The 25,125-nt window shown below is 39.6% G+C and overlaps 1 protein-coding gene across 1 annotated transcript in view; it reads left to right on the plus strand.

The window, feature by feature from the left end:
• The first annotated feature begins 3,474 nt into the window (after positions 1-3,474).
• The window catches only part of GYS1 (glycogen synthase 1), a 34,109-nt gene continuing 12,458 nt past the window's right edge, over positions 3,475-25,125 (plus strand). The window contains exons 1-4 of the mRNA XM_072425245.1: positions 3,475-3,779; positions 13,281-13,462; positions 21,859-22,050; positions 23,041-23,229. Of these exons, the coding sequence (XP_072281346.1) occupies positions 3,662-3,779; positions 13,281-13,462; positions 21,859-22,050; positions 23,041-23,229 (681 nt within the window). The 5' untranslated portion in view covers positions 3,475-3,661. The remainder of the gene's footprint in view (positions 3,780-13,280; positions 13,463-21,858; positions 22,051-23,040; positions 23,230-25,125) is intronic.

Raw genomic sequence — 25,125 nt, forward strand, 5'->3', positions numbered from 1 at the left:
ACTTCCTTTTATATTATTACTTTAAATAACTTGTTGCTAACTTTAAACATTTGTAGTTAAAAGCACAGACAAAAAGTATTTTAAATGCTTACAATCAGAGTATTTTTTTCCATAAACAATATTTATTACTGGCAATGTGTCTTAGAAATTTCTACATATTTACATATAATTGCCATTTCCTCCTGAAGTAGTATTTAATTCTGTCTGTGCTTGCCATATTCCTCTATCCCTCTCTTCACTTTTTAGTTTCTGCTAGGGCTGCTGACATCACATCCAAGATGACAGTGCTCTACAGTCCCAGGACTTTTGGAAGTTTACACAAGGGAGGTTTCACAGGTTGATAACATAAAAGTGTTTTTACTATATAGAAACCATGTTAGTAAACTGCTCTTAGCATAGCTCAACTCACCTATTAGTAAATAACACGTATCAAGAAAGCGATAATTACAGAGTAAAGGTGTCAGGAGTTTATCAGAAAAGTTGTAGAAAAATATGTCTGTCTTTTTTCCTGACACGTTTCGCTGTATGGCTTCCTCAGGGGAGGGCAGAGACTCATATCTGGTATGTTGTAGGAAGATTACAAAGGAAAAACAAAGGAAAACCAGGGGCATGAGCAAACTTCTCTAGTCTATCCCTCTGCTTTGAACTTATTGCCATATTATCCCAAACTGCGCTCTCCTCTTCTCCCTCCACCCTAAAGGTCTAAAGGTAAAAGCCCTTTATCTTCCTATCATTTACCTTATGATCTATCATACATACTGTATAATCTTTTGGGCACATTGTTTTGGTAAAAGAACCTCTTCAGTGCCTTAGACAAAGATATCCCAATTTAGCACAGCAGTAGATCCAATTATGCCAAACCAAAACAAAGAAAGAAACTTTTGCAGATTTGTGTAAAATGATTACCTTTCGCACTCTTAATATAGTATAGTATAGTATAGTATAGTATGGAATAACGCCTTTATAGATACCTAAAACTATCATTGTAGTCATGCAGTTGGCCACACAAAGTGGTGCTGGCCCTAGAAATATGCAGGCATCATTAATTGGGAGACCAATTTGCCACAGTTCGACGAACCCTGGTTGAGAATTGTCAATTCAGAAATGGTGGTCCAAGGGCAAACATCTCATGGGTCCAAAATGAAGTATGCAGATAGTAAATATAGAAAAAGAGCAAATGGTTTTAGGCCCATTGAGACTACTTTGATCCCTTACATTACATGGTAATGTGTGTTACATAAAGGCACCATAATTATTACAAATAGACACCAATCAGCCCTTTGGTACCCTGTGCTTGATCCGCAATGATCTTTGCAGACTGTAGCCTGTATATTTTTTCCACATAGGTGTTTATTCAGGAAATACAATCTTTAGATCTTGTTAAATGGTGTGGCACCATCTTATTTTTTCTGTGTCTCCAGCCTACCAGTCTCTGGAAGCATGGCCCCAGTCACCAACTCCCATAGACATGTCCATCTCCTGCAGCTTGTCTTTTGTCTTTGTCCATCTCTTGTTGTGTGTATATCATCTCTGATAGCTTTCTTTAGTGTTATATTCACAGAAAATTACATGTGACCCATTGGCAAAGCTGGGGCTGCCCCTGGGTCACGCTACATGAAGTCATATATTGATGGTTCAGTCAACCAAGTGGTTCTCTCAGCAGCTCAGCTCCCCCTGGTGTTTACTTCCAGCAGTGACTTGGCAGACTTTTTACTGGGAATGTAGATAGACAGAGGGAGGGGGGCTCTGTAAGGATACTCTTAGCTGCAGAGACAACTTTCTAGGTACAAAGTCATTGATATAAAAATGAAGACAAAAATGGTGGACATTTCTCAGTAATGAACATTTTAATCAGTTAAATTCAGTTTTTCATTATATGTTAGGTTCATCAGTAAAAAAAAAAGTTTGCTCTGCCAATAAACTAAACTTTTTGTGAAAAATGATTTTTGGGGTTGGTACTCCAGCTGTAGATACAGAAGGGTGTCTAGGCGCTCACATACCAGTATGTTTTCCAGAAGACATTCAAGACAAAAGGGACATTTTCATTCTACTACCTTTTTGTTTACCACTTATTCCAACAACTGCCTATTTTTTGCCCACCTATTTCAACCATTTCCTATTTGTTGCCAAACTATTGCCCATTTGTTCCCATCAGTTCTAACAATTGCCTATTTGTTGCCAATCTAGTCTAACAATTGCCAACTTGTTGCCCAGCAATTCCCAAATGTTCCCACCTGTTCTAACAATTGCCCATTTGTTGCCCACTTATTCCAACAATACCCAAATGTTCCTACCTGTTCTAACAATTGCCCATTTTTGGCCACCTGTTGTAATAATTGCAGATTTGTTGCCCACTTGGTCTAACAAAATTTGTTGCCCACTCATTCCAGCAATTCCCAAATGTTCCCACCTGTTCTAACAATTGCCCATTTGTTGCCCACTTATTCCAACAATACCCAGATGTTCCCACCTGTTCTAACAATTGCCCAAACTGTTGCCCACCTCTATTAATAATTGCAGATTTGTTGCCCACCTGGTAAAACAACTGCCAATTTGTTGCCCACTCATTCCAGCAATGCCCAAATATCCCCAACTGTTCTAATAATTGTCTATTTGTAATCCATGTATCCTCAGCAATGCCCTTGAAATTTGTATCAATATTGTCAGAGCAGATATCATCCCTGATCCCTGATAGAGCTCACATGGTCCCCAATGCACAATAAGTGCCACTATCAAACCATTGCCTTCTGTTTGCCATGGCATGCTCCTCCATAGGCTGCTTTTCTTTGCTCTGCCTCTCATCCCCTATTATTAGGGCCACCAACTGCAGCTATATTGATTGATAGGATGTCTGTGCTATGTTCGGGGCCCTGCTCACTTGTTATGGCCATTATGAGAGTTTCTTCTTCCTCTTTTTGCTGGATATTTTTGTTATATTCATTTTATGGAGGTGCTGGAACATGCAAAACACCTAAAGTGCTCAAAATCCACTTAGGTGGGGTGATCCTCAAACATAAGCATTGCAATAATAGCAAAACATATTAAATAAAAAAAGGATGCTTTCCCTTTAAATACTTCCATAAGTGCTCTAATTGTGGAGGAAGGCCTAAAATGCATGTTAAATACCAGCATATGATAACATTATTTATAATAAACCCTTTGACCTCACAACTCAATATTCAGCTCAGTTGCACGTATGCCATGGACTTCACTTGCCCATCTTATTGATTGATACATCCTCAGCCAATCAACACACTACACCACTGACCGATAACCCAACATAACCCTCCCCTCCTGCAGATCCGCCACTCCAATCAAATCCCTTCTATAATTACATGTGTTTTTATCCTCCAATCACTGACAAGCAATTCAAGAGATAAGGGAGCATTATTTTATATCACAGATTGCTGCTACGTCCATATTGATTGTGGGCAGAGGGGGTGTGTCGCGGCTGTGGCCCCGCCTCTCTCGAGGACTGGTTAGTTACAGTGTAGCAGTTCCTTGCTGTCAGCGGTGAGGGGGTCCGCAGTGGAGGAGCAGCCTGTGCTGTGTATGTCATTGCTGGCTGCTGGAGGAGGGCAGCACAGGAGCTGACACTTCAAGGACACCCACCTATACTTTAACCCTTCTCACTCCATACATTACCTATACCTGCTGCAGGATGCCCCTGGCTCGCAGCCTGTCAGTCACTTCCCTCACTGGCTTGGAGGACTGGGACGATGACCTGGACCTGGACAACACCGTCCTGTTCGAGGTGGCCTGGGAAGTGGCCAATAAAGGTATGGGGGGATCGGGGTGCAGGCATTATAATAAATGTGGGGATCAGGGTGCAAGCATTATAATATATGTGTAGGATTTGGGGTGCAGACATAATATATGTGGGGTTCAGGGTGCAAGCATTATATTATATGTGGGGATCAGGGGGCAAGCATTTTAATATATGTGTAGGATTTGGGGTGCAGACGGGTGCAAGCATTATAATATATGTGGGGATCAGGGTGCAAGCATTATATTATATGTGTGGATCGGGGTGCAGGCATTATAATATATGTGGGGATCAGGGTACAGGCTTTATAATAAATGTGGGGTTCGGGATGCCGGCAGTAAAATATGTGTGGCGATTGGGGGGCAGGCATTATAATATGTGTGGGCATAAAGATATATAGGTTTCAGGGTACGAATATTATAATGTAGAGATCAGTTTACCGACATATACATTTATCTGGGAATCAGGGTTTGGGCATAAACGTGTATAGGGATCAGGATGCAAAGAGGGATCCGGCATTCATTTGTCTGGGGTACAGGCATAAAGGTGTGTGGATCAGGGTAGTGGCAAAGAATATGTGGGGTTCAGGATATGGGTTTTAACTTATGAAGGGATCAGGGTACAAACATTAAAATGTAAAAATCAGGGTACGAGCATTAAAATGTAGGGATCAGGGCACTAGCATTAAAATGTAGGGATCAGGGCACAGACGTACATTCATGCAGAGACGGGTATGGGTCGAGCACTGTCAGCAGCATTTCCTCTAGGGATTGTGCAATGTATAGGAAGCATTGCAGTTTGTATAGGCAATAGGCAGGACATCAGGTCACTGAATATTCTGGTAGTCACAATGGCAGTATTGCAGGTCCTGTATTACAGGAAAACGACCTGCAGTTATTCCTCATGGGAAAAATCCCTCTTTAGTAGTAAGGGAGATCATCATGTTAGACGTAACACTGCTTCCTTTTCATTGTAGTCATTGTTTGCAGATTAATGAGGAGATCCAGATGATGATGATATATTTGTACCAATTCTACTCTCTGGCATGTTTGTGATATTAAACAATCTGAGGGATGATTCTCAGCAGGTCAGTGTTGGTGCTAAAACCTGGAATACTCACCGTACAGCTTACAATCAGAATGTGCAGCCTCTGACCTAACCAAATTAGGGCTTTTTAATTGTATTCTATACAAGTCTATAGGATGTCAAAATCCCCTTGAAGCAAATCAAAGAAGGTCAGATGCATCGGTCAATGAGTCTTCGGATTGATCTAAGAAACTGTTGGCATGAACACAAGCCGAAAAACTACTGAACCTTTTAGACCTGCGGTGCAAATCCATGCAGTTGGCAGCTCCTGGGTGCTCAGCAAATTGCTGCTGTGCTTTCAGGTTACAGTAAACTGCACTGCAAGTAACAATTAACCACTGCACAGCCAAACGCAACTCCTGATATTTGGGAAGAACGCCACGATCTGCCACAGCTGTGTTCAAAAATGTTTTTTAAACTCTTTCCTCTGTGCATACAAGTTCATTCATCCTGCCACCCAATACTCATACCCGGCATCTATTCACTGCCAGGATTGTACACCGAGCTGGGCATATACAAATGTCCATGTACAATTGGTGTAAATTTGCTAGTACAGGGGGGAACCATATTATGGCATAAAAGACATAGAGACAGACAGAGTTTCTTCTACCATACAGTAAATCTTTATCTGCTATAAATGTTTTATTTTCAGGTAAAGTTCCTCTTTAAGAATATCGGTAAACCACTAAACAAATAAGAGAAACGTCTTCCTATTGTGCAAACTAGACAAGTGGCACGTAGTAGCCGTGAGCCCAGCATAGTCATCCAGTTGTGGGTGGTGAATGCTACTTGTGCTCCCAACAAAAAAAATAGAGTAACTTCTATTCTTGGCAGTTCACCAGGAAGATCACATTACTAAAAATCACTAATGTAGCTCCATATTTAGCAGAAATATTACAGGGCTCTTGTTCACGGGAAGGTATGATGCTGGCTAGCGGAAGAATCCTTTATCCAGGAGGCAAACGTTTTTAAAAAGTGTCAGTTCTTGGTTCTTAACTGCTATAAAAGTAATATTGAAATATATTGAAAGCAAAACCCTTTTTTTTTCTTCATTTTAAATACAATAGGAAGTGGTTGCAACCACTGTCAGTTTTTTTATTTTTTTTTATTTTGCAATCCATGTAGCAGTAATAAGGTGATGGGAGTTCTAGCCATCACCAACCTATCTGAGTTCACAATCGGTACAAAGTATTTGTAGAGCATTACGAAGAACTGTTCATGCCCATTCTTGCTAGTAAAATGTAAACCATACCATACTGAATTTTGATGGGCACTGAAACCAAGGCAATAGCACTGTGGGGTTTCATCTGGTTTTATGGCTTTTGGACATACCAACCTAACACGGTTAAGAACACCTGTCATGCGAGGAATGCAGGAGCTGTCATTGGGGAAGGGTTAAGCTGTCTGGCTTTGCATACCTTTAGTATTCCATTCGCTGTCCTGAAACATACATGCAAAAAATAAAAATCAGAATGTAAGCACTTATAAACTTTCTCTAAAACTACTCAGTTCAGAAAATATTGAAACCAAAACCTGAGCATAATAACTAATCAACTTGTGCTTTTAGAAACAGAGGTCAACAATGACATCGTATACCAGGGGTCAGCAAACTTTTTGGACTACTAGGCCAATTCAGGAGGTCAAGAAGGCATACTAGGCCTGAAGAAACAAGGTGTCCAAGGAAAGTTTTTTTTTCCCAACCGTGACTGCAAGCAAGCAGCCTCAGTCTTCGGCTTATCCGCGGTGTAGTCTCTGTACGTGTGCGTGTGCTTGGCATTGAAATGCCGCTTGAGATTCGACCATTTGTGCTATTGGTGTCGCTGCACACTAAATACAGGGTTTGTTGCTGCGTTGGACGAAGAATAATTCGGCAGTCCATTCGGGGTTGAAGACTTGACGTTCAAGGTCAACCTTCCAGAGACTGGTAGCTCTGCGTTGCTTCTGCTCTTTAGGCATAGTAATTGGGGTTACTGTGCGGGAACTCGATGATAGCCATGATATCACGGGAACTTGCGACAATTCAATTAGACCGGATCCAACAGTAAATAACTAGGGGCATTGGACTGGAATAGTGGCTAGGCTGTATCCGGCCTAAAGGTCAAAGTTTGCTTATCTCTGTCCTATACATATCTCTCATAGTGGGTGTTTTTTTTAAGCTAATTCTTTGCTCAACTTGGCTTGAATCATATCCTGATTCTGAAGCTACCGATATGTGCCGGAAGCATTGAACTTCTTTAGCTGGAGCTCAGCCACACTGGGATGATCAGTTGATCATTGTCAAAGAGGATGGTAACCTAGGTTTTTTTTCCTTGATATGATGCCCATTCCATTCCAACACATTGTGCTATTGCTGGTGGTAACAGGAAGCATGTAACTTCTAAATGATAACCAATAAAATGTTTCCCCCATTATTTCACTAACAGGGCAGTGGTGGAGAGTTGGAGGGGTCTGTAAAATTGCTGATGTTAGCAGGAAGGTAAAGATTTACCTTGGCATACACATGAAGCTTACTAAGGAGCATGCTTCTGCCTTTTTTTCTGTGGTGGCTATAGCAAACATTGTGCACAGGGGCTGGGCCTGACTAATGCTATTTCATTATTTCTTCCTGGCAGAGTTATGCCATCATGCAGTAGGTTTGGCCTATTGTATGCCCTGCTAAAACATGTATAAATGTTTAGTTGTACTCAGCAGGCACACGTCCAAAGCATTGCACACACAAGCAAAGTTCTCCATTCATAAAGTTTCATCATCTAAAACTTCAGTTTCAGGTTGGGTGCTGCTTCTGTGTATATATTGGTGTAAATACCAGAGAAATCAGAAATGAGTGGAAACACACATAAAGATATGCATGATGAAGAGCCCTGTTCTCTTGGCTTTACAGAATACAGCAGGCACTGGGTGGGAGGGGGGGTCAATAAGAATTGCACTGTGTGTCACTTCATACATCAACCAGAAGAATGAATTGTAACCTGCAGTTTAAAACCTAGTTTGCTATTCACTTTGCATGGCATCCTAATACCATAAAGTGTACTTCAGTGTGGATTATGCACAACACACAATAACACATCTAGTTAACATAAAGCTTGTGACTGTATTTTGACAGTTTCCATCTGAATTCTAAAACAAAAACGTTTAGTTTTCACAATGAAATAGATTTTCCTATTTTGTGTCGGACACAGTGAAGTAATGCATCATTGACATAGTTTACAAGGGTGTTGTACTGTGTCTGTATACTTGTGGCCAACCCCTGGCCGGGAAAAGAGGTGAAATGGTAATTGGTCATAGTCGTTGATGTCAACTGCTTCTCATGTAAAATTGTAGCAGCTAATTCCGGAAACCCACTCCAAATATTTTCTATCCTGGAATGTTTCAGGAACTGTTACCTTTCAGTATTGTTGCTCCCTGCACTAGAGAACCTAGGTGTCAACAGTGCCAGGATCACCACTGTGATGTGGTCCTCTGTATAAGAGACTCATAGGTCCAAAACTGCATCAGGCTGCACATTTTTTTTTGCTCTTCGGTCTACTTTGAGATGGGCATAGTTGGCGCCTTGTGTTTTCCCATACTTCTCAGTGATCTCCCCAGCCCCTTCTAACTGGGTGCACCACCCAGCACTTTTCAGTTACCACCCAGCTGTTTTTGGGCGGTTATTGAAAAGTGGGGTCAGAATACAGAGGTACTGGACAGTTGGGGCCAAATACAATGATGCAAAAATGGGGACATACTAAGGGAGTGGACAATTGGACTAAAGTATAGAGGTGTGTTGTCGTATGGCAACAACAATGGGGAACACTAAATTGCCCATTTTGGTCCCCCCCCCCCCCCAGGTGCTCCCAGCCAATCTGAAAAAACCTGCCATACCCTACCACAGTGAATAACGACTCTTCTAGACCCCACACCATTATGAATTGGGGCGACCATTATGCTGTATGGCTCGGGTGAGCATTTTTATAAGAACTGGCATACAGGGTCCAGGGCTATGTGACATTACAACATATAAACATCTTCTCAATGGAGATGACATTGTTTGTGTAAGATGCAACTAAAGCCAGGGTTAGGGAGGTGGTATGATCTGATTGGTGTAGAGAACAAGGCAATGCCTCATTGCAACACAACCATAAGTTAGGTACATACGTGCAATATTTGTCCTTAGAAAACGAACGACTAACGTTCGATTATGCACGATTATTTTAAACGATCGTATTGTGCACAGATCTGTACATGCTGTAACGATACGATCGTTCAAAAATAATCCAAGTGTATCACAGAACAATCCACTATCACTGAGCAACCGTACGCACAATAGATTGCCAACAATCGTCCCCCAATCAGATCCGCCGGGACGGTCGTTTGTTTTCAGCGACAATCCTCGTTCATCTGTGTCGTTGTGCACTTTTTTGTTAACGATTATTGGACGAACGATCGTTAGTCATTTGTTTCCAACAAGAATTAATGCACGTGTGTACGCAGCTTTACTTTCTGCAGAGACCTGATGTGCTTCACCCTGAGCATGGCTGAAGGGGATGGCTCTAGACTACATTTAAAGGATGATTCTACACTGCATGCATGGCAGTGTCTATGGGATAAGGCAAAATTGTGCTAGTAGTAGTAGGGACAAAATATTAAAAATGTTGCTCAACTCCCCCGAGCAGAGCCGGGATTAATTGAGCGTGGTGCGGCTCTTCTGTGACCTGTATGGATCTCTGCAGATACCGAGACCCAAGAACAGCAACAAACTACTATGTATCAGTTATCTGTGGAAAAGTGGCTTAGGTTCTTTCTTTCACATGCATTAATCCTGCCTGGCTGGGTTTAACCTTTTCTGCTTAGAGATCGCTTAAACATTCCACACCATCATTTACTTCACCGCAGTGCTAGGAATATATGTTAATGTGGAACCAACTTATTGAACCAACTCTGTTCCTGAAAATTATTAAAGGAGGATTCCCTGCCATTGCTATTGACCGGTGGAAAGCTGGAAGGCTTTTTTCCGTAGATAAAAGGAAATTTTCCTTGTAGCAGGTAGGCCATTTAAAGAAGCAGCATCTGTTGTGGTATCTCTGAAGCTAACCCATAATCTAGTGTTAACTGCTCAATTTGTAATAGGCACCTCTGGGGCCATAGGAAGTGAATGCAGTGCTCAACCCAGAAATTTTTTTGAGCCGGGTGGGAAGAAATTGTAGGTGGGTGGCAGCCCCTGTATTGTGACCAAACTCTTTAGTAACTACCCAAAAACAGCCGGGTGGGTGCTGAAAAGTGCCGGGTGGTGCACCCAGCTAAAAGGGCCTGGGGAGAACCCTGGAATGTATAATTAAATATTAGTGATCAGTCTAGTGTCTGTATATAAATACAGATTTTTTTTTCCCCTCAATAGCAGCAATATTCATATTCCTACTTTCTATATTTGAGAGCTGTCAGTTTCTCTGAAATTTTTTTGTGTTCATGATGCTGATTGACTGGCAATGAACCATAAAATATTGTATATACAACCTGCTTATGTTGCCATTGAAGTGTTATGGTCTTCTGAGCAATGTCAGCTTGACATGTTTAGAGTAATATAAACAGTAATTGTCACTAGTGTATGAACATAGCAATTATCACTAATCGGTTGCATGTTTTCTTTAAATGTATCTTTTAATAGTAATAAAGCCTCAAAGTGACAGCTGTATGGCAGTGCAGATGCTCCAGAACCTTGGAAGACTGTATGATTAGATAATCAGATATTGAAAAAAAAAAGTTTTAGAGTCAATAATAGGGTTTTTAGATTTTTTTTAATGCTAGGTTCACTTTAAAACCAGCTTTCCAGCATAACAACCAGACAATAGGTATTCTCAGCAATGGTTTCCCCTTTTTTGTCTTAGAACAGGTGTACTTTGGAGACGGGCTAGCTGAGCTTACTTATCTGACTAAAGCTGCGATGTCTAGTTCAGCAATGTATGATTTACTATTAAACTAGTATAGGGCAAAGTGCCAATCTGGGCTTGGTTACTGGTGTAACAAGTGCATATAGGTCTCCTGGCTCATTTCTAGAATGTAAGTAAGCTTTCTAGTGTAACATAGGTATCCTACACATTCAATGCTCTTGTTACACATGCCTACGAGTTGATCGTGACTAAACTGAAGTTAAATGACTTGTATGATTCTCTGCCTTGGAGTCAGGGTGCAGCATTATTATAATTACTGACTGCTTGCATAAGAGCCTAACTGCACATGTGTTTTGCTTTGTGACAGAGTCTCTTTGTCTCATTAATTCATTCATGGCATGCTCCCCCCAGCCCCTTTTAGCTGGGCGCACCACCCAGCACTTTTCAGTGACCACCTGGTTGTTTTTTTGGTGATTACCTAAAAGCTGGGTCACAATATAGGGGCAGTCGCCTGCCTATATTCTAGGGAGAACGTTGGCATTGAGTGTATTCACTTGGCATAAGACCATGCTGGATAGTAAATCTTTTTAAAACTTTACAGAAATAAAGGATCCTCCAGGACGATTTGAATTTGTGCCTCAGAGTACAGATTTGGTAGGGTTGTGGGTAGTTAAGTATGATATTTTTGGGAGAGAGGGACAAATTCAGTGGCTATACAGCTCCTTGTAGGTAGAAGAGGGTGGATAGGGCAAGGTGTGCATGGGAAGGCAAGTGTACTTTGGGTCAGTATGGTTTACCTAAAAGTATACCTTCAAATTACCAATTAAAGCATAGTATATCCCTATAAAGATCAGTCTAATCCAGTGTTTCTCAACCAGAGTTTGTGTTTTTGGACAATCATGGAGACTTATACAAAAACTCCTGGCATCACTCCCAATAATTTTACTACTTACTTGCTTGTCCTTCCGTTCCATAGTCTGCAGGTACCTCCAGAGTGCCTGGTCTGTGGTCTGGTGGTTTGGGAAACCTCTTTTGGTCCTTGGTAAATATAAGCACACAATACAAAAAGCTTTACTCTAGCCTCCAAACCACCCTTTCACATTGACTGAGGGATAATGGGGCATTTCAGGCTCCCTATTATTGTCCACCACTAAGGCCCCCAGGAGTTAGTTAACATACCATGACCATCATTGTCCCACCTGCAATAAAATTGATATAAAAGCAGAGGAAAAGAATGTGTTACCCATGTTTTTAATGTTGTAAGGTCTCACATTTATGTAGACTGCATATTATTCTGATCCACGGACTGGCACAGCAATGCCGATAAAGTCACTTTAAATAACTGAACACCCTCATGCTTTTCTCTGGAACTTCTGTGGCAGATCTCTGATTGTGTTCTCTGATAAACAAACCTTTTGCAGCCTTTATTGGGGATCTCACTACCTTGTTTATTTAGTTTATGTAATAGAGAAGATTCAAGGAGGGATAGGAACTCCTTGGCACTCCAAGGAAAGTAGAAATACAAATATTGGAGATCTCGCCAGGCAGAATTCTGATTTAGCATTTAGATAAAATACCCCTTTATCACTCCCGTTTTTGTATATTCTTTGACATGTAATGCTTGAACTGTTATTAGAATCCCTTACCTAGTAGGACTGAATATCATGATTCAGATTCCACTAGAACACTGTGTATTGGCTTGTTCAATACCAGTCTTAGCTGTATTTGTGATGATGCTACAAATCTTTTAGCTGACATTTCTCCGGATGGCGTCAGATGTTCTTGGCGTGTAATGCACATGATTCTGGCATATCACAGTTGTGATCTTTACAGCCTCTTATGCTGATCAGAAATGCTGAGCAATGTGTTGGCAGCGATAATCTCTGCAAGTATCTAGGTATTAGACACAATTTCATTGATGTATAACATTCTCAATAGGTTACTTATTACAAGAACTTCCTATGGAGGTGGAATTTTCAGTATAATCTGCTATCATGCCTATCATAGTCATATTTAAAGAGAAAGTATGGTGTAGATAAAGGGAGGATGAGCTTTGCACAATATTTGAGTAACTATAAAAGTTGAAAAATTCTGGATTCACACTGAGAATGGCGTACTAGAGAACGGGAATAACTCCAGTGACCCAAGTGATACTTGACTTTCAGGTGCACCCCTGTTTTCTTACTAAATATATTCCCCCGTGCCAGGGAGCTATTTGTTCAGTACAACCCTTACTAGATTACCGTGTCTGTCTTTACAACCAGGTTTGCTGGATCACCCCAGTTCTCCCATGATAGTCTATCTTCTTCAGTCCTGGAGAGCTTTAATAAATCAGGTCCAATATGTTGTGTATATCTTTGTTCTATAACCTTGTGAGTTATTGGTCTAGGACAAGCATGCAGCCAGGGAAGTGTCCAGTCCCCTGACCTGCATATCTGTTTTCTGTCTTTCTTTGCCTAATGCGTTTCTTTTACCTCTTCATTTGTTTATTATCTGTGTTTAGATTTGTTGCATTACCTGCTCACTTCATTACGTCAATTGATGCTATTCCTTTTAATTTCTAGTTGGAGGAATTTATACAGTTATACAGACCAAAGCCAAGATCACCACAGACGAATGGGGTGAAAACTACTTCCTAATTGGCCCCTACTTTGAGAACAATGTGCGGACTCAGGTTGAGTTGATTGAGCCACCAAATCCTGCCATCAAGCGCACAATGGATTCCATGAATGCAAAAGGATGCAAGGTGAGTGTTAAATGCTTGAAATCCACCTGTAATTCTAGATGGGACTGCTCAATAGTCTAGGCTAGTGGTCCCCAACCTTTTGCAGGTCGGGGAGCACTAAACACACGGACTGCGGACCGTTTATCAAAGTAAACTAATATACCTAAGCATTGGTTGGTGCACATGTTCCATATTTTACTTCTAGCAAGCCTTTACTGCTGTGTTAATATAATGCAGGTTATCAGTTCATAAATATGCTGGTTGCAATAATTGTTTGTTTGTTTTTTTTTGGTTGATTCTGCTAGTAATACATCTCCTGTCCCAGAATGTTAATGCTGATGAATATTTCTCTATCAGAACAAAAGAATCAAGATAGGATCACAGAACTCTGCCCCTCTCCTATTGTCCGTAACGAAAACAACAGAATTTTGCAGTCCTCCAAACTAACTAAGAACAATACTCCTGATTTATTAATACTCGACAGCACTGGAGAGAATACACTTTCATCGGTAAACCTGGGTGATCCGGCAAAGCTGGAATGGATGTCTTAAGTCATTCTCCGAAAATGTTTTCAATCCTGGATTCCAGGTTTTCTGGATCACCCAGCTTAACTGATGAAATTGTATTTTCTCCAGCCTTGGAGAGTTTTATTAAATTAGACCTAATGTGACAGGTAACATGCTGTGCTGACTATAAGCGGTTGTCATTTTAGCTTGCAAGATAAAGAGGTCTTAGTTTTTAGAATAGAAAAAAAGACCAAAGGGGGCCAAATAAAAAAAGTTAATTGTGGGGTTTAAATGTGCTTTAATATCAGCTGATCTGTTGGTGTATTGTTGTGGTGACATAAATGTATTTAAGCATCACTCCACCATGGAGACTTTTTAAAATAGAAGGACTTAATCATACCACTTATGCAACATTAGCGGCTCTTAACTTGGGCCTGCATTTCATCAAGCTAAGAAATGAGATAATGTGAGCAGCACTTAAGGGCTGGTGTAAAAATATAAAAGTTTATTTAAGTTAAGTCAGGGTTTAGCCAGGATACAAATTGTTTAAAATGGACTCATCTGGCCTTATTTATGAAAGCTCTCCAAAGCTGGAGAAAATATACTTTCATCAGTGAAGCTGGGTGATCCCGTAAACCTGGAATGAATTTGGTCCGGGATTCAAATATTTTGTTAGCAAATGATTTTAAGAAATCCATTTCAGTTTTGCTGGATCACCCAGCTTCACTGATAAAAGTGTATCCTCTCCAGCTTTGAAGGGCTTTATTAAAAAGGCCCATCATATCAAAATAATTTTAGCACCTTAAATAGAAAATATTCTACATGATGCAAGGGTAATCATCCATATTAAATGCGACCTATAACAATATATAAGGATATGGATATATATATATATATATATATATATATATATATATATAATATGTATAAGATGTTTAAAATGCCAGGTCGGTTATCTTAACAACTAGCTGTAGGCACATATTCTAAATGACATAGAGCTTCGAATGCCAAAAGTCAGTTTAGGTCTTACTATTATTGTTCTGTATTTATCCTGCCCTTTGGGGTAAATGTCCTGCCTTGTGACATTACTAAAAACTATTCTCCGTCAGTCATCCTTTGGCCCCTACTCCTCCCCCTCAGTGTCTGTGAGTTCAGAAGCACATGTTTGATCGCTAAATTTAGTGTTACTCAGCAGTGACCTGGTGTTATGCGGGGATTCAGTTACTGTCCATTGAAAAGGTCAGCTCTAAATATTCCTGAGCCTGGTTGTGTTAGGCTCTATATTCCAAGACGAGCACAGAATTAGGCAGGATGATTGGGACTTTCAGCCTCCTGACAGCTGGTGACAAAGTGACGGTGGGGAGTTCAGGAAGTCACGATGGTAGATTGTCTTCAGGAAGGTCATAGATGACTGGTGTCAGAGTGCAATAGTCAGAAGGTTATCCACGGGGTCAAAATGCACCGCTGTCTAAATAAGCTGGTTTATAGTAAATGTAAATCTGCCCATAGACATTGGAGAAGGGTTAGAATCACTCAAGAATCACGCCGAGCTAGTGAGTTTAATACAAGAGGTGCAAAAATAGCAGCACAGGTATTTCAGAAATTTACTGATTTGGAAAGTTTTATCTACCCGATTGTCAGCACATCACTCAACGGGTGTCCACCAAGAGATTGTCAGCTCATGTCTATGTTCTACTTTATACTTCATATATTGCACATACTTGTGGTAATGTGCTGTGCACGATAATAAGTGGGCTGTAAATGAATAGTTCAGTGCTTATGGTTAACCACCTAACTTCTACGTGCAGTGCATTAACCTGCATAGTACAATAAGTATAATATATAGGTATAAATTGTAACTCTGTACATTTCTTGCAATGCATGTTTTGGGGAAAACCTGTGCCTTCTGCTCTAGTAAAGTTGTAAAACACACATAAGGGATGCACAAAATGCATAAAAGATGGAGTCAGGATATGTTTCTTTGTACTTCTTTATTTTGCCATCATTATAAACACACATTTATGGCTATATTGTCCATGCATGTGTTATGAAGCAAGTGTGAACTAGTGTGAATTAAATTTTAATGCTTTTTTTCAGGTTTGTAGACTTTCCTAGAACAAATTATTAATAAAGATGATGGTAGTTTACTTAGATTATTGCACTTTGAACAATACTTTTTGCTTTACAATAGACCTAATTTTATGCCCTGTGAATGCACTGTGTTCCATACTAGCTATTTTTGGGCATTGCAGGCATGGGTGTAATTTCTGAAACATTACAGGTTACACAGAGCTCCAGCAGCTGCTTCATCTTTTAAAATAGCAGGAGGTTTATTTTTCAGTATTGTACCAGGTTGTAAAGTGTGCAGTCTACACTGTTTGTGTGTTTTTGTTTTCATTCATCCCCCGTTTTTTTTTTTTTTTTTTAGCTTGGGAATTCTTCTAGATCCTTAGAAACACATGTAGAGAAAATACATTGCATTATAAGATATGCATTTAGGTCTGTAAATTACTTTCCTTCAAACATTATCTATTTTCTGATACCGTGTTTCCCCGATGATAAGGCATCCCCATCAAATAAGGCAGCCCCGATTTTTGCCTAAATAATTAAAATAAGGGACTCACCCGCGAATAAGACCTCCTCCGATACCCGATACTGTGTGTGTCTCCTTGATGCTGGCTGCAGTGCAGAGAGAAACTGAAACTAACAAGTCGGCACACGCGCCCCCGCGACTCCGCACTAGGAAGCAAGCTGCTGATCCCTGCCCTAACGGAGTCTGTTTCCCGGCTGTACCGTAGAAGCAAAAAAAAGGTAAGTCAGTGAACAGAAGGGGACAATCAATGGCACATGAGTGATCAGAAGGGGAATCTGAATGGCACATGAGTGATCAGAAGGGGAATCTGAATGGCACATCAATGGCACATGAGTGACTTTCAACAATAAATGTGTACTGTAGTCTTCTTCATGGAAAAATAGGACATCCCCCTGAAAATAAGACCTAGGGCATATTTTGGCATTTCAAAAAATATAAGACAGTGCCTTATTATAGGGGAAACAGGGTAGCATAAAAAAAGTTGGTGGCTACAAATTCTGTTGCTACAATTGTTGCATGATTTTTCTGCAATTGTTTTTTAACCTTTATTTAAAATAGAATTTTTTTTTTTAATTCAATTTTAGTTTACAGAAAGGGTCTATTTATAAAGGCAATATTATTCACTTTTTTTGCTTTGAAACTAAATATCATGGATTTATAGAGCCTTAAAATTGAATTGAAAATCTGTGCTACTCAAAATTGTTTATAGGGGGTGCTTTAAATTAGCTGTCGCCAACTGGTGGTCGGCAAGAAAATTTGGTTGTCCACAGAAAAATTTGGACATTATTTGCAAGCTTTATGTTTTATTATTAATAAAAGAAAAATAATATTCTAATAAACTTGTATATTCTGAATGACAATGTTCGCCTTGATATTGCACTAAATTCACGAACTGTACTAGAGAAGGAAAAACAAGGGAGGCGCAGCGTGACGTCAGTGTAGTCTTAAGTTGTATAAGGCAACCGTTGGCGAGCCGTACGCTTCAGTAGTGTTTCAATCATTAATACCAATTCTCATCCCATTGTTTTATTTTATTTCTCAGATGCTCTTTTAGGTAAATATGACCTTAACATTGTATTTTCTTTAACTGGTATATTTAAAGGCATTAATTAGTTTGACTTTGATAACTATCATTTCTTGTTTGGTCTTTCAAATTAAATAAACCCATAATGAGTGAGAAAAAGCAAACAAATATTTTGCATTTCTTTAGTAATACCAAAGATAATGCAACTAATGTTAGTAACAATAGTAATACTTCACTTCGTCAGGCACCATTAGGAAGATCATTATTTCACAAATGTATTTATCTTTTTTAAAAAATTCATATTATTGGTCCACAGGATTTAAATTGATAAATTTAGTGGTCTGTGAGGTGCCTATATATATTTAACTCATCTAGGTTGGGGAGTGCTGTTTTAGAGGTCATCAGTCTATAGTTACCCCTAGGAATTGGTAACATATCTCTTTCACTCCAGTGTGCAAAGTGCTACTCCATATTTACTTTTTTAAATTTAGTTTTAATATATAAAAGTGTGTGTGTGTGTGTGTGTTATTTTTCCCATTTTTTTTTCTGAAAGCATGTCTGTATAGAATCTGCATGAAATTAGATCTCCCAGCATTGTTCTGTGTGGGAAAGCTTCAAATAATTAAACATGAGCATTCCCAGACTGAATTCGGTAATATATTTTATTGATCATTTCCAGGCATATATATTTAACTCATATAGTCCTTTTTTTGCTACCTCATAAAGCAGCATGTTCTCTCTAGTGATCTGTTGCAACCATTTACAATTGCAGTGCTTGCCTGCACAACTGCGCCACATTGCTACATGTCATAGTATGTTGCACAAAAATACAACATACAGTGGTACCTCGGTATAAGTCTGCTTTGAGAATAAGTCCAACTTGGTATAAGTCCTGTTTGGACACTAAATATTTTCCTTGGTATACAACCTTTGCTTGGTATACAACCTTTATGCTAGAACTTGTATGGTGATCAAGATAAGTCTTGGACCCCTCATAAGGTGTGCAAACAATGTGTCGAGGGTTTAGGGATGTGGACAAAAGGGAACACGTGATAAGATGCCATTTGGTATACCTATGGTTTGGCAAGAGCCAGGAGATCATTTCAGTGAGCGTTACTTTTGTATAGTGAAAATTTCAGGATATAACAAAAAAAATAAATGTAATATAAAGTATCGTAGCCTACCATCGGCTATAAGCCCAGTGGCTCATTCAGATGAAATCCCAGTGCCGGTTTTTGTTACACTACCCTCCCTTGAGGAAATTTGATTATGGTGATGAACTAGGTGACAACAGTGATGAAAAGTTTGAAATTGAAGAGGAGGACTCTGTTCGTATATGATTTGATCAGCATGAGTTGAGTGATTTGGCACGTGATTTTGGACTATCTAGAAGGCTTCAGAACTCCTAGCATCAAGACTACGTGAGAAAAACTTACTTGAAAAAGGAACAAAGGTATCGTATTTCCGAACCAGAGAAATTGCACTTCTGCAGTACTTTAGAACTGATAGTGGCTTTGTGTATTGCTATAACATACCTGGTTTAATAGAGGAATTGTGAATTCCAATCCATAACTCAACTGAATGGCGACTATTTGCCATATAGTATATCGATAGCTCATATATATAGTATATCGATATAGTATATAGATAGCTAATATATCGATAGCTCAAAGCAGAGCTTAAAGTGTGTCCTCCTTCACAATCGCAATATATTTGGGTCAGTCCCAATTGGCTATTCAGTTTATCTTTGTGAAGAATATGCAGACATAAAGAGTCATTAAGTTGTTGCAATATCACCAACACTATTGGGTCATCTGTGTTGACCTTAAAATAGTATGCTTCCTTCTTGGTCTGCAACACGGATACACCAAGTATCCCTGGTATCTGTGCATGTGGAACAGCAGAGCTCGTGAGAGGCATTCGGGGGAAAGGAATTGGCCTCCAAGATGTGCCCTAAAACCAGGTGATCCAAACATTCTACATGAGCCACTTTTTGATAGAAATAATATTATTTTTCCGCCTCTGGACATGAAATTGGGTCTGGTGAAGCCATTCGTTGAAGCATTGCCAACTGAAGGAGACTGTCTCAAGTACATTTTGCCATTTGCTAGCCTGTCATTTGAAAAAATAAAGGTCGGTGTGTTTGATAGTCCACAGATTGGGCAGCTCATCAGAGATGAACATTTCATCAGGACAATGTCAGAAGTTGAAAAGATGGTTATCATTCCAAAGTCATTGTCACGGACTGTCTTGGAAACACACAAGCAAATAATTACACAGAAATTATCCAGAAACCTTTGGAGAGCTACAAAATGCTTGGTTACAAAATGAGCATCAAGGTGCATTTTCTGCATAGCCATCTTTCTAACTTCCCGGAAAACCTTGGTGCAGTCAGTGATGAGCAAGGTGAACGGATCCACCAAGATTTGAAGGTCATGGAAGGACGGTGTCAGGGAACATGGTGATCCAAACATTCTACATGAGCCACTTGTTGATAGAATATTATATTCCCGCCTCTGCACAGTTCGTTAAAGCTTTGCCAACTGAAGGTGATTGTTCCAAGTACCTCATTTTGACATTTCCTAGCCTGCCATTTGAAAAAATAAAGGCCAGTGTGTTTGATGGTCCACAGATTGAGCAGCTCATCAAAGATGAACATTTCATCAGGACAATGTCAGAAGTAGAAACGAATGCTTGGTTATCATTCAAAGCCATTGTCAAGGACTTTTTTGGAAACACACAAGTAAATAATTACACAGGACTCGTCCAGAAACTCTTGGAGGGCTACAAAATGTTTGGTTGCAATATGAGCATCAAGGGGCATTTTCTGCATAGCCATCTTTCTAGCTTCCTGGAAAAACTTGGTGCAGTCAGTGTCACTGGAGGGATTGTACTAACACTGAAATCTCCAGGAAAAGCTATAAGCGTAAATTTTTACCTTAACCGCTTACCCGATTCATTTTCAAATGTTTTACTGTAAAAAAAAAAAAAAAAAAATGTCAGAGTAACAATAAATCCTTTGTATGAACAAAAGAAATTTTAATAAACAATACATTCAAGTTATTATTTCATTAATTTTTTCATTGTATGTAAAATTTGTATGTTTTTTGACAAAAATAGAGGGTACTCTGTGTTGTAAAAACTGGATGTGATAAAAAAAATTTGTAAAAAACAAGTGTAACTCAAACACAACAAAAAATTTGTCCGCCAGTGTTATTATTATTATTATTATTAATAAACTGTATTTATATAGCGCCAACATATTATGCATCGCTATACATTAAACATGGGGATGTACATAATGCATTAGAATAAATAGCTTTATAAAAAATTTTATATTAAAGACCAAAAATTTAGGCAATGGAAATTCTGTATGAATCTTAACTGTGAAAATGTAAAGCTTAGCTCATCCAAAAAAGCTTTTACTTTTGGCATTTTTCCTGTTTTGATATTTGCTTTTAGTCTGTTCCCACCCTCCTTCTACAAATATTTATTGATCAGACAACCTTGCATAATGATGGATCAATAGTAATGGAAGCAGGCAAGCCCTTACACCTCCAGCAAGTTTTGAAGTAAGTTGTGATAACAGCTTGGCATTCAGCAGTGCCTAGTTTTTCTGTGGACTCTAAGAATCGGTTTAACCATGGTAACTGGGAGGTGAAGACATGAATGTTGAGGGTTGAAAGCAGAAATGTGATATAGAAAAAAAAAAAGAACGGTTACATTCTAAGAACTTATTGGGGGGGGGTTATGATCACCCTGTATAAATATTTAAATGGTCCATATAGAGAACTCTTCCCAGTTATTCACTTTGAGATTATTACAAAAAACAAGAGGGCACTCTTTGTGTCTGGAGGAAAAGAAATTGAAGCTCCCAATAAGGAAAGGGATTTTTCACTGTAAGGTCTGTGAAAATGTGGAATTGGCCCCCTCAGGAAGTAGTTTCAGCAACTACTATAGATTACTTTATAGATAATAGATATAGATTACTTAAGATAAAGCTGGATGTTTTTCTAGAAGCACAGAATATAACTAGGTATTGAGGCTTTAAAGTAAAAAACCCAGGATCTAGGGAACATCCGAATGTCTCAGGGAATCTGGAAGGAATTTTTTACCCCTGTTGGAGCAATTTGTACCAGGGTTTTTTTTCCTTCCTCTGGATCAATAAAGTCTATGGTTTTTATCTGGGATATGTTTATTTCCCTAGTGGTTGAACTTGATGGACTTATGTCTTTTTTTCCACCTTACTAACTATGCAACTTGGTGTAATAATTATTCTTCTCCTTGTGTACAGATTTACTTTGGCCGCTGGCTGATTGAAGGCAGTCCATACGTAGTCCTTATTGATATAGGAGCCACTGCCTGGAGCCTTGACCGCTGGAAGACAGAACTATGGGATAGCTGTGCCATCGGGATTCCATGGTATGACCGGGAAGCTAATGATGCTGTTCTGTTTGGGTTCTTGACCGCTTGGTTTCTGGGTGAGGTAGGTCATTTTAATAGAAATTTGTTAAACTGAAATATTGTCTCCGTCTATAACTTGTGGCCACTACTGTTAAGACTTGGTACTTTTTTTCCCCTCTGTGTAACAGATGAAAGGCTTGCCTGTGTATTGCCCGGCATTAGTAAATTTTAATTACTAATGTTTTAGTAAGTTTAAAGGGTTGTTTCTAGTTCATTTTAATCATTAAACTTTTTGCCTGAACCACTTTTTTGGGTGAGACTCTACATGTAATGTCCTACCCGTTGCAGCCTATAGACCATGAAAAGGGGTGGCAGTGAGTGGTTCAGGCCCAATTTACATGAGCTGTAACTGGTTGTTTGGTTTGCAAATGTATTAATGTTATTCCAGCATTTTTATTTGGTGTTCATATGACGTTTACACCGTTGTGTAGATGCTGGCTACGGGGGGGTAAAGAAGCAACTAGAAGTTCCTGGGCCATTTCCTGCCTGGTTTACATCCCAAAGCACTAAAAGAATGCCAAAAACATTTTAGAAAGATTTATTAGATGTTATCAGACATTTATTGTCCATTTATTGCTGTAAAAACTTTGCAGATGGCGGTTTTCTCTATCTGCAACACTGGAAAAAAAACTTTACACAAATGCAAATACAACTGCTTTTGTAAATGTTTCTGGCATTCCTTTTGACGACTGTTGCTTTTTTACCAGTTAAATCTATAGGAAAACGCACTTGTGTAATTGAAACTATTATTATATTCATCAGCACAGTGCATGGTGTTTATTCAAAGAATCTCCCTCATATGACCTGGCATTCTCTCTCGGCCACGTCGATGGACAGATTAGATGATGGGGTTAGAAACAAGGCTAATGTAGGATGAAGATGTGTAGAGGGTATGGGATGTGATGGACATCATAGTCCAGATTCTCTCATCTGAAAATTATCACTGATGGCTTGTCTTGTCTGTTATCCCGTTTGTTTTTTCATTTTTATGCAATATGCTTCTCTGTTCTAGTTTGCAGCACAGTGTGGCGATGAGAAACCCTTCATCCTGGCTCATTTCCACGAATGGTTAGCTGGCGTTGGCCTATGTTTATGTCGGATTCGTAAGCTTCCAGTGGCCACAATCTTCACTACACACGCCACTCTCCTGGGTCGGTACCTCTGTGCTGGAAGTGTGGACTTCTACAACAACCTACAATCGGTGAGGCTTTAGTACTACAATAGTTTACACATTGATTTGACTTGTTGAACTTTCAGGGCATTTTCTAGCACAACCATTAGGTATGATTGTAATATAATTTGATTTCATTGGGCAATGTAACAGATGAAAGCACATATTTGAATAATTTCAAATTCTATTGGTTAATGATACCAACTGCAGGTAATGCAGTTTCTAATACATTCTATAAATATAGAGTTTGGTGAATTGGTCTTTGTGTGAACGTGTGACTCAGGGGGAAGGCAGGTACTGATGTGAATGGTTCAGTTGTTATGGGAAAAGTTTTAGTTCTGTGTAAATACAATAAAAAGAATAAATATTTCCCTTGCCATTGTTAAACATCTTCAGTCGCGTTGAATAATAAACTCCTCTGTCTGGTATTAGTGATATTTTGCATAACAATCCGACACAAACAAGAAGATTTTAAGAAATTCTTTATTTAGTTATATTTTTTTATTAGTGTTATCATGCATCTAGTTAGTGCCTAGCAGCCTGTGCTGTTCTTTTGCTGCCAGTTTTGTGCATGTTTTAAAGACAATTACCATACCTGTATGTTTTTTGGAGGCTTGAGGAAAGCTTGGAGTGCTTGGAAACACACACAAACTTCTTAACCAAACATGCTGGGCGCAAGAACTACTCGGGTGACCTTGGATTTGGAGGAAATATGCCTCATAGAACAATTGTATACTGATTTCTACAGACTTTAAACAAATGGGATGTGTACAGTATAGCCTTTATTAGGTAGTGTTTGGCAATGGAAAATGATATTTTACATGTTTTACCTATTATTTCAATTTTATGTTTTTTCTGCTGGACGTATCATTGCACAGTAAAGGACTTGCACTTTCACTTTGACTTGGTACAGCGTAGTTGCAGCTTTTCTAGACCGTTCAAATAAAAGTCTTTTGGTTGGGCCGCAAACCAGCTCTCAGCAGCATCTTTGACGTCAGAAATGTCCTCAAAACATTGCCCCTTCAGGTGTTTCTTCAAATTCGGGAACAAATAATAGTCCGAAGGGGCCAGGTCAGGTGAGTAGGGGGGATGGTGGACCAATTGGAAACTCGGGGTGTTCAATTTGGCAGCCACAACGTTGGATGGTGGTGATAAACCCAACTTGCTCCCGTGAGATGTCAAGTATCTAGGCTATTTTTTTGGCAGATATTCGCCGCTCCTCAATATGCAGCTCATGGACAGCATTGCAGGTTGTCGGGTCAGTTGAGGTTGGGGGTCCCCCACTGCGGGGCTCATCTTCAACGGTGAAATGCCCAGTCTTGAAACGAGATATCCAGGTTTTGACAGTGCTGTAGGAAGGACACTTCTCCCCCAGTGTTTGTGACATCTCTGTGTAAATGTCCTTTGCTGACCTTCCCTGGAGAAACAAAAACTTCATGACTGCCCGTAACTCCAACGACGTGAAACTTGCTGTGCCTCTGCCATCACAGCTTCTCACTAAAAGAAAAAACAGTTTTAAGAATCGCAAAGACCTGATATTTGCACACTCATTTTTTTATTTCATCTGGAAGGGGACAAAGCCAGGAACTTCTCAGCACCCCCTCGTAAAAAAAGAATCACCCATGTCAAAATATTCACATTTTGTTGCATTGCCTGAAATGAAGACAGAAAAAATATTTTTAGGGCTCTTTTATGCAGTGCAACTGATGAAATCCAAGTGAAAGACAGAACAGCAATAGTTTAGGAAAAAAGTACTTGGGCTACGTACAGACGTCAGATGATTCTCGTCCGATATCAGCCCTGAGGCAATTAGAGAATCTGGCATGTGTACAGCGCTCGTCATCCGAACGACCGTCCTGGCGGATCCAGGAATGGTGGACAAGGAATGATTGTAATGAAAGTGAGGGGGAGAGAGCTCAGTGGGAT

The sequence above is a fragment of the Pyxicephalus adspersus genome, chromosome 11 (assembly GCF_032062135.1).
Source record: "Pyxicephalus adspersus chromosome 11, UCB_Pads_2.0, whole genome shotgun sequence".
Taxonomy (NCBI): domain Eukaryota; kingdom Metazoa; phylum Chordata; class Amphibia; order Anura; family Pyxicephalidae; genus Pyxicephalus; species Pyxicephalus adspersus.